The 12,490-nt window shown below is 35.5% G+C and overlaps 1 protein-coding gene across 3 annotated transcripts in view; it reads right to left on the minus strand.

The window, feature by feature from the left end:
- Positions 1 to 12,490, minus strand: part of USP47 (ubiquitin specific peptidase 47) — a 101,988-nt gene that overhangs the window by 13,358 nt on the left and 76,140 nt on the right. For all 3 annotated transcript variants that reach the window (XM_043972857.1, XM_043972856.1, XM_043972859.1), the window contains 8 exons: positions 9,314 to 9,445; positions 8,737 to 8,813; positions 8,313 to 8,368; positions 7,420 to 7,532; positions 7,001 to 7,105; positions 4,494 to 4,701; positions 3,725 to 3,840; positions 1,569 to 1,688 (listed from right to left, as the gene is read on the minus strand). In XM_043972857.1, coding sequence (XP_043828792.1) covers positions 1,569 to 1,688; positions 3,725 to 3,840; positions 4,494 to 4,701; positions 7,001 to 7,105; positions 7,420 to 7,532; positions 8,313 to 8,368; positions 8,737 to 8,813; positions 9,314 to 9,445 — 927 coding nt within the window. The remainder of the gene's footprint in view (positions 1 to 1,568; positions 1,689 to 3,724; positions 3,841 to 4,493; positions 4,702 to 7,000; positions 7,106 to 7,419; positions 7,533 to 8,312; positions 8,369 to 8,736; positions 8,814 to 9,313; positions 9,446 to 12,490) is intronic.

Consider the following 12,490-nt stretch of genomic DNA (forward strand, 5'->3'; position numbering starts at 1 on the left):
GTTACATGTTATATTTATTACATACTTAAAAAATAAAAGCAAGCTCTATGTAATGGGAGATTCACAGTTTCATGTACAATCCTTTCCTTCTGTTCTACGATGTATAGGGAGATGTTTACTTTATTTGATGTTTAAGTTCAGAACAGAAATAAAATAAAATTGAAAAGAAAATACAGACTCCTATTTCTCACTGTTGCCCTCCCTCTCATCTGATGACCGATCCTGGCTGTAGCTTGCTTTATTTCAAAATATTTCTCTGGGTCTGGAAAAGGAGAAAAAGAAGCAACTCTAGTAGCAGCATGTCAAGCAAAACCTAACCTTTTAGCATGGAGTGAGGGGGTAAAAGGAAGCATGGCATAGTTGCAAGAGAGTTGGCCTCAGTTAGGAAGACTTGTGTTCAAGTCTTGCCTACATGAGGCTGGGCAGGACATTCAAGAACTTGGTACCCCAGGGCAACTCTTCAAGACTATAAGGGGCAGAACAGCTTCTGATTTGTGTTGGTAGATGGTGTTCCCTATACTGATGATGTTCTAGTTCTGGCCCCACTCCCCCCAGGCCAAAAAGGTTTAACCAGATCAGGAAATTAAAAGACCAGGCAGCACTAGTTGTGGAGAAGGGCATACTGATCATTGAGAGTCAGAGAACAGTGAGAATGAATTAAGAGTGAGAAGGTTTAAGTAAGAAGCTGAAGTAAAGAGCAGGAAAATGAATGAGATCAGAAAAATAATCAAGATGAAAAGAGTAAAGCAAGAGTTCTTAGAGGATGTGATAGAGTAAATCAATGAAAGTGGATTTCAAAGAGCAATAAAATGGTAATTTCTACAAAGTATAAATAAATCCAACGAAAAGATTCACTGCTTCTGTTCAAGGAGAGGTAAACAACCAGGAGAGGGGAAAACAATTCACTGAGCTCAAGCCTTTGTGAATGATTCCCCTATGCAAGGCAGCACTTTGAAGAACCTGGTGCTTGCAGCCCACGGCTGTTCTTAATGTGAGTCCTAGCAGGGCCCTGTCCCTGAGGGCCTTCCCTCTCCCCACACCCAAGTCCCACAAAGGGGTCAGCTGATATAGAGGAAGGAGGTGTCAATATGTGGATGAACAAATATTTCACAAAATGGGATATGATTCATCTTGCAGAAAGAATCAGCCTGGTCAAGGCCCAGTATGCACAAAAAGATGGAGGCAGAAATACAAACACGGTAGGAATGGGCCTGTGGGAAGACTGACTGGGCTAGAATGGAGCTTGGGAAGCAAGGTGAGAAAGCTAGAAAGAGGTTAAGGAGTTTGTATTTCTATTTGGATTAAATGTGACTGATGTAGGAAATGTAAGAGACAATGAAGCAGAAAGCCAGGTTTTGAGTCAGAAAGGTTTCGGCTCAGGTGCCACTTCTGACTTGTCTGTATAGCACTGGGCAAGTGACTTAAACCCTCCAGGAAAATCTCTAAGACGAAATGCTGCCAAGAGTTGCATTGGCAGAGGGAAATTTCCTCACTAGGAGTTTCCTATACCCATGAAATCACAGGTTAAGACAAAAAAAAAATGTAGGAAAGAGTCATTAAAGACACACCTTGTTACTTCTAAAGAAGCCTTCAGCCTTCAGTGTTTTACTGGGCACATTGAGAAGACGCAAGTCATTGTAGCAGCGTTCCAAAACTATTCTCATCGTTTCAGCAGGCAGCTGTATAACCTATAAAGGGATCATGATTATAGAAGAGTACTTTTATTTGACAAGAAACTACATCTTAGTTCAGAATTGGTCAAGAAAATATGATGATCCTTTTCCAGTGGGTTAATATGAAGATAACTGAAGTTTTTAAAATGCTCAAGAATGTAAATAATCTTATCAATTCCACTTGTTTAAATTATGCTGCTCATTAGAAGCCCAAAGAAACACTTGCAATGTAAAGCCACAACAAAAATCTAGTCATAAAAATGTTTTGCTTAAGTCACTTTCATTTTACTTTTAGGGCTTAAAAGAAGTGATCTTAATAAAAAAATGAAAAATTTACCTCCTTATGACTGGCATTTAACCATCAGTTCTATCCATAATTAAAATAAATTACTTTCTTTATATTGTAACCAATCAATAACATTCTGATAACTCATAATAAAGGCCCAACAAATCAAAGCCAGTGAATTTTGTCCAACATTTCCCATCATTTCTGTGGGGGATGGAGGGGGGATATCTTCCCTAATCCCTGACTGTAGTCTGTTAGCTTAAAAGTCCAAAACCATCTATGGTTAAAGGTACAAACCAGTGGTTGGCTGGTAAAGAAACTGTCAATCTTCAGTTCTAGTTTCCAGCCACAGTAAGGTGGCTGAGCTATCTCTTTGTCTCTACTCCCTTACAAAGGTCAGAGAATATAAAGAAGCCAGCATTCACAACACAGGAGCATGGAGGAGGCTTTGAGTCTGCTGACTCCGAGCTGTCCCTTGTTATTCTTCCACCCCAATTAGTGGGCAGGCTTGACTTTCTTGAACATGCTCACACCCACATCTATCTTTAAATGAATGGCAAGAACAGAAAAACAGACATCATGTCAGATAAAGGTAAAAAAGGACATTCACAATACTGGCCCTTGCCTCCTCAATCACAAAATGCCAAGAGGGTTTCTCTCTAGTGGATAGAGAGCCAGCCTGGGGAGGCAGAAAGACCGGGGCTTCAAGGTGCCTCTGACACCTAAGTTGCAAGTTACTTCACAAATTAATATTCCAGACAATGTTCTTATGACTAAGTCACAGAAAAGTAGCTGATCTGCACTGGTGAAGGTAGTTTCCACATCAGGAGTTCTCCGCTGACTATAGCAACTCCCTTTCTCCTCTCCATCAAAAAAAAACAAAACAAAACCAAACTAATTCCAAAATTCTAGTTCATATGTCTATCTAGAATGATAATATCTTTTACAACTGAAGCAAATGTACACACAGTTCTAATAATGATTAAAAGCATTGGTATTTTGTTATTTCTGAACTAAAAGGAAAAAAGATTAACAATCATCACCTCTAACATCCTAATTTTTACAAATGAATATGTATGGACCAGTAAAAATGTAAAGGCAAAGTTTTCTTTGAATACAAGTACAAGGATAATTTGGGAATATATTTTAATAAGTAGTGGTATAGCTCTAGTCCAGTGTCCTCACAGACAACAAAAATGAAATTTTAACATGATTCTCTTTTCTTCTGAACTCCCACAGCACTCCGAACTTTTCTTAGGGGATTGATCATATACTGCTTTGCTTAACAGTTACTTTTGTCCTTGATTTATGTAATCTAAAAGCCATGTAAGTAAGGGTAGTAACCATCCCTTATTTATCTTTGTATCCTTTATGCTTTATCAGAGGCATATAGTAGTTAATTCAAAAAATGTCTGCTGAATAAAGTATACTTGGAATATGCCTAAAGTAATTCTTTTGGGTGAATGAGGATGAACAAATATTTACTGTCAAACCACTTAAGAACAATCTTTAAAAAAAAAAGGAAAAATGTTAAGCATTTTAAAAGTGTGGTGATTAACTCACTTCAAGTATTCACATCATTAGCACTTGTCAAAAGTTGTCCTTTGAAATGAAGCATTCAGCAGTGTTAGTGAAAGAAATGCAACCATTAGACATCCTTCGCAAAAATGCTACTGAAGTTTCTGTATGCTAAAAACTAACCATAAATCTACATTAGACATGGAAATGATTTTTCTGCATATACAGACTGTTATTTAAAACTTACCTTTGAAATAAGCTGCTTAAATTCAGTGACCGTTTGATTTAAATAAGCTCGTACACTAACTGGAGGAGCAACAGACTCTGTCTTTATATCAACAACATGGACTTTCACCATCACCTCTGCCACATTTGAAAAACATAAGAACAGAATTGCTAAGTATTCAAATGAGATATTCATAGTGTGGTTTTGTTATATAGTCACAAAGATGCAATTTTCTTTTTTGTAAAAAAGAACCACTAAGCCTAATGTACACAAGTGATGAGTAACAGAGCTGGATTACAATGTAGACTCTAACTCGAAATCCAGAATGTCTTTCTAGGAGTCCATACCAGCCCCTGCCTGTGACATGGGAAAACTGCAAAGAAAGTGCTCTCTCACTAAGAAGCAATGTGGAAACTCACAGTTCTATATACTCTACTTTCAGATTTCCCTTCTAGAAACACTGCCACATTGCTAAGCCCTTTGACTTCAAGATCCTGTCTAAGTTAAGGAAGAAGGATAATTATCTTCATTTTGTACTTGTGTTATTTGCATTCTCTATAGATTTCTTTGTACACATCTCTTTTGAAGTTTTAAATGCTTGCTCCTAAATGCTTCTTAATTTGCCAAAGTCATTCTAGATTTTGAGAAAGAGTAAAACTTTCAATTAAGTTAATTCAACTTGAAAATAGAAAAAAATTACATCTACTCTATATTACTTCTACATTACACCTTACATTACCTCTAAGTAACTTAAAGTATACAAAACTCTTAAGAATATTCTATTTCTTACCACCGGGTTTATAAGACTGGAAAACCTGATCAGGTTTTCTGGTTTCCAAGAGGAGATCAAACATGTATGTTGATTTGACTCCACCAAGGAGAAGTCCCATTGGAGTATCCTCTTCTCCTTCATATGACCGTTCTAGATAATCATGAAACTCATCATACTTAACAAGACGACAGCAATCCAGGGGAATGGCCTCTTCTAAATCCATCATCTAAAATTGGAAAAATTACCCCACAAATTTTATTTTCTAGTCTAATATCAGTATTATTACCTAAAGTCCTAAATATATATATTATATAATATAATATATATATATATATATATATATATAAATAACAGATTTAGAAGTTAGATTAAATGCTTTAAAATTCTAACTTTTCTGGGCAGCTAGGTGGCGCAGTAGATAAAGCACTGGCCTTGGATTCAGGAGGACCTGAGTTCAAATCCAGCTTCAGACACTTAACACTTAACTAGCTGTGTGACCCTGGGCAAGTCACTTAACCCTCATTGCCCTGCAAAAAAGAAAAAGAAAACAACAAAAAAAAATTCTAACTTTTATTTTTAGTCATATAACAAAGTATTCCAAACCCATATAACAAAGTATTCCAAACATAAGATATTAAGAGCTTTTTGGGGCAAATTTTAAAGTTAAACCACTCAAAAGTCAGGCTACTATATAAACTGTAGGCTACAAACTTGGGAGCATATAAACTTATGAATCATAAGGGGAAAAACTCCAGTTAAAATACAGGGATAACTCCATCATTTGTTCAATTATAAGGCAACAATTATACCACTATAAATGAGTGGTTAAGAAACCGTGGTTGCACAACAAGGTCTACATTATAAGAGCTCACATTCATATGATTTATAAAGTGGTGTTTTTGCTTTTGTTTTGTTTTATTTATTTATTTTTTTACAATAGCCCTGTATGCTAAGTGGTTCAGGTATTATCACTCCTATTTGCAGAATAGAAAACCAAGGCAAAGAGAAGTTAAAACATTTGCTTCACTATTAAATGATGAAATTGCTGCTGGAACCTAGTTCTTCTGTCTTCAAATCCAAAACTCATCTCACTACACCACTGAGCATAAGGATATTGCAGGCTGCATATTGACTTAGTTTGAACATAATCTTATCTCTTATTTTATTTTTATTCATTTTGTTAAGTATTTCAGAATTCTATTTTAACCTAGTTTAGTGCTGTGGGTTACACCTCTGCAGGACACACTTGCTTCCTGGACTAGACTGAAGTACTGACATGTCATTTGTGCTACCAAACTTGAATCTTTTCCTTTTCCACATAACACTTGTTACAGGATGACAAAAATTAAGTAGAGGAATCCCAGGGAGTCAATGGAACATTTTAGCTCTACTACTAGACGTATGACCATGGGCAAACCACTTAATCACTCCTAAGCCTTAGTTTCTCCATTTGTAAAGTAGTGAGAGTAATACCTTGATTGTGTGGCAGAGTGGAAAGAAACTGGAGCTGGAGTCTGGGGACCTGGGGTCAAACCTAATTTTGCTACTTACTACCCAAGTGACCTTGAACAAGCTACAAAACCTCTCTGGGCCTCACTTTGTTGCCTGTGGAAGGAAAGGGTTAATTGGGGAGCTTGTAAAAGTACCTTTTGGCTCATCACCTATGTCACTCCGATCCTATTACACAAGACTGCTGTGAGGAAGGCACATTATAGAATCTAAATGCTACATAAACACTCAGTGCTGCTATTGACATTTAATGATACATTAAAATGAATTTATTTATAATCATACTGCAAGCCACAGGCAAAACCACAATTAGCACAAAGAGCACGTGACATGAAGTTTTACAGTTTAATTCTCACATTTTGATTATCTGAGTTTCCCTTGTTACAACAAAAATTATTAAAATGTAGAATTGGCCTTTCTTCTGAAAAGGAAAGCATTTACTATTAAGTGCTAACTGGAGAACACGAACATTATCAAAGAGGAGCTGAATATGCTCCATGGGAGGGATATAAGGGACAGCCTTTGAGAGAATCCCACACCCAGAACAAGACAATTATTGGAGTTCCTGCAAAGAGCTGTTTTCACTGGTCTCTCTGGACAAACGCTGCTGCTGGGTCCAAAACTGAGTAGAAAAAGAATGAGTTAGATTACATTTGGGAACATGCACAGGGATTTACTACAAAAGAAAACAGAAATGATGGAAGATCATCGATTAAAATGTCACAGAATTAGCAGCCTGAGTGATATAATGGGATCTCTAAGATACTAAAAGAAAAAGCAGAGGGCTTTCCAATGTGAAGACTTACAATGAAGAGGACTTATGGGAAAATATGAACATGACCGTCAAATAAAGACCAAGGTTGTGGCTTGCACCCATCTGTAGGAGTATCCCTCACATAGGAAACCACAAAGTGCTTAAGCACTAACTACTCTTTTATACAAGAAAGGTCACAGAGTGCTAAAAACACCAATGCTATTTACTAAAATGTAAATCTAGCAAGTATGAGTCAACATACCTTATAAGCTATTTCTACTGCTTCCTTTAGGGTCTTATCTTTATGAACCTCCAATTTATTTTCTATCATCACTTGTTTTACAGGATGCATGCAGAACAATTTTATCTGTAACACAATTTGTTACACAAATTTAGTCAACATTTAACCAGGCCAAAATTTACTTCTTCTTAAATTAAATATCTTTACACAAAATTTTAAAAAGTATTTAGATTCATTGATAAGAATGTTTTTTTAAAATTAAAAAAATACTTGTTTTCTTATTTGGCAATCATAATTTTGTTCTCATAATTACTTAAAGAACTTCACTAGTGTGTCAAAAGAACACATTTTACAATGTTTTTAAATTTTAATGGGTTTTAGACATTTTATTCCACTGCTAGAATGCTTTTTACTTCAGATAAAGGTGAGAGAAATCTAACCTTGCAGGTATTTCGCTCAATTTCACGTTGCCTCTTTTCTTGCTCTTCCAGTTCTTTCTCTTTTTGCACCAAATTCTTAATGTGCTCTGGGTAGTCATTCACTTCTAAAAATTCTACCAATAACAACAGTAACAATCAGGCAATTTCATTCTAATTGAGTTCTTTTATCACCCTGAACACCAGAGTTTGTTGGCTTACCAGTGTAGGGTACCAGTAGAGGCTAGGACAATTCTTTCCCAGATTTTGATCAGTTATGATTTGAATGTTAAAATATAAATAATAAATTTAAAACTGTCTTCTAGATGCCTTTTGGTATGCCTATATTTATTGATAATTTATATTTTCCTGTAATAAACACTATTTCTTTGAGCAGCATACCGGGCAATTGTAAAATAGGATTTTAGGAGACAGTATTTAAAGTTCTCCTAAATAGACATGTTATTGTAATGGTACTTCTACAGAGCAGAAATCAATATTTGGTTCTCATTTAAGGTAGTTTTATTACTAAAGGGACTTTTATTATAAAGTGGCTTCATCTATAAGACAGTTCCAAGGCATGTATTTAAAGAACAATGCTATAACCTCATAGTTTATTTAATATTGAATAAGAATTCCATTGCTTAAAAAAAAAAATGAAAAATAACCCCAAAACAACTTCCAAATTCAGCCCCCATTTTGGCAAGAATTAATTCTCTAAGGGTCCTTAACAACTATATTTCAAATTCTACTTCAAGAAATATTAACATGAGGATAAGTACCTAGCTCCTGATATCTGGATTCCTCTATGTAAATTAAACTTGCTAACTTAATCTTGAAAAATGTTTATCTAGTGCTGTAAAACTGATAAAAAAATGCTATTATTTTGTTCATAAAATCAAACTGCACATACTTACTTGCATTTCTTGAAGGATCCTTCAATCTATATATAAGCATATATGCATTTGTGGAGCTAGTAGGAAGACAAAGAAAAGTCAACTGTGACTGAACTCCATTTTATTAAGTCAACAAGAATTTACAGAAAATACTCTTCCCTTCATATAATTAGGAGTCATTTGGCTTTTTTCAGACAGGTTCACACTTAAACTGCTCTAGAAATGAGTCTTCTGCTTATAAGTACATATGGAGGAAATAATCTACTGCTTCTCTTGACAAGTCATTCTGTTATTCAATAAGCTTGTTTCCCAAAGTGACTTAGTGTGATTAAATAGCTAGTTAAAGTACGTTAATGGTACAACAAACGTGAGAAAAAAAATCCAAATGCACAAATCTAGTTGATGATCCTTTGCCCCATCTTTCAAGAATTTGAAAGTTACTAACCTGGCAAAGGCACTAGAATAATATCCTCGACTTCCTGAAGATCCACCATGAGTCTTCTTAATGTCTTCTTGGGTTATCTGAAACGTTATATCATAGTACTTTATTCTATAAAAGTTTCAGTATGACATTACACTGTCACTAAACCAATGAAAATGCTGACTCCTTTTAAAAGATAAAAATCCTTTTATGCACACCAAAGGAAAAAGAAAAGGAAAAGAGAGGGGAACACACGCATCATTACAATACCCATTCATATTTATTAGACCTAAATTTAGGACTATATAAAATCTTCAGGCAGTGTCTAAACAGTAAGTCAAATTTTCATCAGTAATCAATGCCTATCGATGAATTTTCATACTAGATGACCAGGGAAAAATTGTGAAAGGCTAGTTAAAAAGAAAAATAAAAGAATTTTGGCAGCTGTCAAATGAGTGAGACTAAAATAGAAAAGGAACACTATTAAGAAAAACTACTTCCACTCAGTCTTCCATGTCCCATACCCCCAACAGCTTGCTGATGAATAGACATAATCCCAATTTCTTTTGTCAGGGCAAAAATCTTTAAGTACTTGGCTTACCCGACTAACGTGCTGATCATTGAAACTGTACCACTGCTCATCGCTGAATGATTTTATGCACGCATAATAATGACCACCAGCTGCACTTCCCGAATGAACCATAACAGAAAAGAGTTCGTACAGCAAGGAATTCTAGAAGGAAAAGAAGCAACACAGAATGAGAAAATAAAAATCTCATTTACTGTTATTCTACCCTCTTTAATACACATATAATAAGACCACTAGAGATCTCTGTTATATGGGAGAACAAAGGTGATGAAAGTAATATGAACCTGCAAATTGCTAGACAACTAGAAACAAAATCTCAAGTTTGTTTCACAGAGTGTAACTTAATTTAGTAGCTACTTCCTCCATTCTAATGATAATGCATACTAAGAAGGTGCTGAGTACAAAACTGTCTATTGTGTGGTCCACATCAAGTAAAAACAAACAAGAAGAATGTACACCACTGACTAGAAAATAGATTCTTCTTTACTAACATAATTTAGGGCAACCAGGATAGAGTTGCAGGATAGGAGTTAGGAAGAGTTGAGTTCAAATCTAATTTCAGACACTTACTGTGTGACCCTGGGCAAGTCACTTAACCTTTTTTGCCTCAGTTTCCTCATCTGTAAAATGAGCTGAAGGAAATAGCAAACCATTTTTATCTTTGCTAAGAAAATTCAAAGTGTGTGTGTGTGGGGGGGGTTCCACATAGAGTCAGACACAACTGAAACCACTTAACAAAATAACATGAAATCTCTATTACTTCCAAGTGGTATCACTTTATCAACACCTGGATTCGAGTATTTCTATACTTGGTGATTATATTTGAGATTCTCACCATAATAATTCACTCAGAATTGCTCTGTATTCATTCACAGACAAAGTTAACTGCTATCTGGATCTTCTAAAGCTACTTTCTCAATTAAAAACTCCCCAATGGTTATAATAAAAGACTATTTTTATGGAGTTTTCTAGAATACAAAATTAAAGAGAATCAGATCAGGTACTTTTCAGTTTTCGTTTGGGGAATAATTCTTATTCAAACAAGGAAAAAAAGTGATTGCAAAATGCAGAATTGATAACTTCAGTTACAGGAATTATAAAGTTTGTCCACAAACCAATGCAATTAGGATAAGAAGGGAAATTGCTGAAAGGGTGGGTGGGAAATCTTTGTATCAAGTATCTCAGAGAAAGGTCTAATACTCAAGATGTATGGGAAATAAATATATGCTAACATGAACAATTCCCTAATGGACAAATGATCAGAGGACATGAAAAAATAAATAGTTCTCAAAAGAAAAATTCTGAGCAGCTTCCTGAAAGGTTGATTTATATTGTCATTTGTAAGAGAAATATAAGCCAAAAGATCCCTGGATAACAAACCATAACCAACAAACTGGCAAATAGGCCAGCAGCACTTCCCAAATGAACCATAACACAGAAGATAAGCCTAGTCAATGTTGGAAGAGCTATGGAAAACCAGGCACTGACATTGAAGCTGTGCAACAGTGAAGATAGCAATGTGAAATTTGCTAAGAAAATGACTAAAATAGGGCAGCTAGGTCGTACAGTGGATAAAGCACCGGCCCTGGATTCGGGAAGACCTGAGTTCAAATCTAGCCTCAGATACTTTGACACTAGCTGTGTGACCCTGGGCAAGTCACTTAACCCTCACTGCCCTGCAAAAAAAAAAAAAAAAAAGATTAAAATGATTGTATTCTTTGCCTAACGGATCCCTTTAGGGTCTTCTATACAACAGAAGGTTTATGGCAGCACATTTTTACGGCAACATTAGCAAAGAAAAACAGATGCTGACAGATTTGGGAGTGGTTGATCAAAATTCTATGAATGTAATAGAACACTACTGTACCTTAAACTATGAAGAAAATGAATAATGGGGGGGGGGCAAGAAGAAGACATACAAACTAAGGCAAACTGAAGTTATAAGGGAAACAATATATACAAGGGCTATTTTTATAAAATAAGTTTTTATTGTTGTCTTCTGTTTCTTACATCACTGTAGTTATCCCAATGACTTCTTCCCATCCCTCTCCCAGAAAGCCATTTCATATAAAAAGAGTATTTTTCAGGAGAGGAAAAAAAAATCAGCAAAACTGACTGAAAAAGTTTAAAACAAGTACAGTGTGCAACACTGGCGGACCTCCCACCTCCACAAGGACTAGCCTGAGGGTGCCCTCTCACATCTCTTCATTTTTGATGTGTTTCTCTTTGCATTTTCATTGTGGTAGTTACTGCGTATAGAGTTTTCTTGGCTCATACTGATATTCCAGTGCTTCTCTGTATTTATCACACATATTCTTTCTCTCAGCACAGCAGTATCCTATTACATTTATGTACAATTTATTCAGTTATTGCCCAATTGATGGGCATCTATTTTGTTTTGCATATTATTATTTCCTCTAACAAAAAGTGCTGCTATAAATATTTTGGTGTAAATGAAGACTTTTTTCTTATTGATGGCTTCCCTGGAGTAAAACAGTCATGGAGTCTCTGGTTCAAAGGGTCTGAATATTTTGGTCATTTTATTTGCATAATTCTAAACTGCTTTTAAAAATGGTCATACCATTTCACAGCTCTACCAACACTATATTAGTGTGCCTATCCTTCCAAACCCCTCCAAAACGGAGCATTGTCATTTTTTATAAGAAACCTGAGGGTTATTTTGATTTGCATTTCTCTTATTAGTGATTTGGAGCACTCTTTCATGTAGTTGTGAATACTTTGCAGTTCTTTTGTACTATTTGTTCATATTCTTTGACCATTTATCTATTAGGGAATGACAACTGTGTGTGTGTGTGTGTGTGTATATGCATGCATGCATATATACACACATATATTTACTTATTAACTGTTTGTCTTGGATACCAAAATCTCACCAGGGAAAGTTGATACAAAGCAACCCCCTCCCCACCCCGCCCCCAATTGACTATTTCCTTCTTATCTTGGATGCATTAATGTTATCTATTTTATTTTTTGTAATTGCCTCTCTTGTTTAAGACATCTCTTTCCTACAGTTGTGAGAGGTATATGACCTGCTTCTCTTCTAATTATTAATAGTGGAAATTGAATTAAAGTATGACTAAGTTTGGTCCAAAACAAAAGATGAAGAAAATATACCTCACCCTTCTCTGCAGAGCTGAGAGATTGAGTGTGAAGCACTGTACATACTAC

This window comes from Dromiciops gliroides, chromosome 6 (genome assembly GCF_019393635.1).
Source record: "Dromiciops gliroides isolate mDroGli1 chromosome 6, mDroGli1.pri, whole genome shotgun sequence".
In the NCBI taxonomy this organism is placed as follows: Eukaryota; Metazoa; Chordata; class Mammalia; order Microbiotheria; family Microbiotheriidae; genus Dromiciops; species Dromiciops gliroides.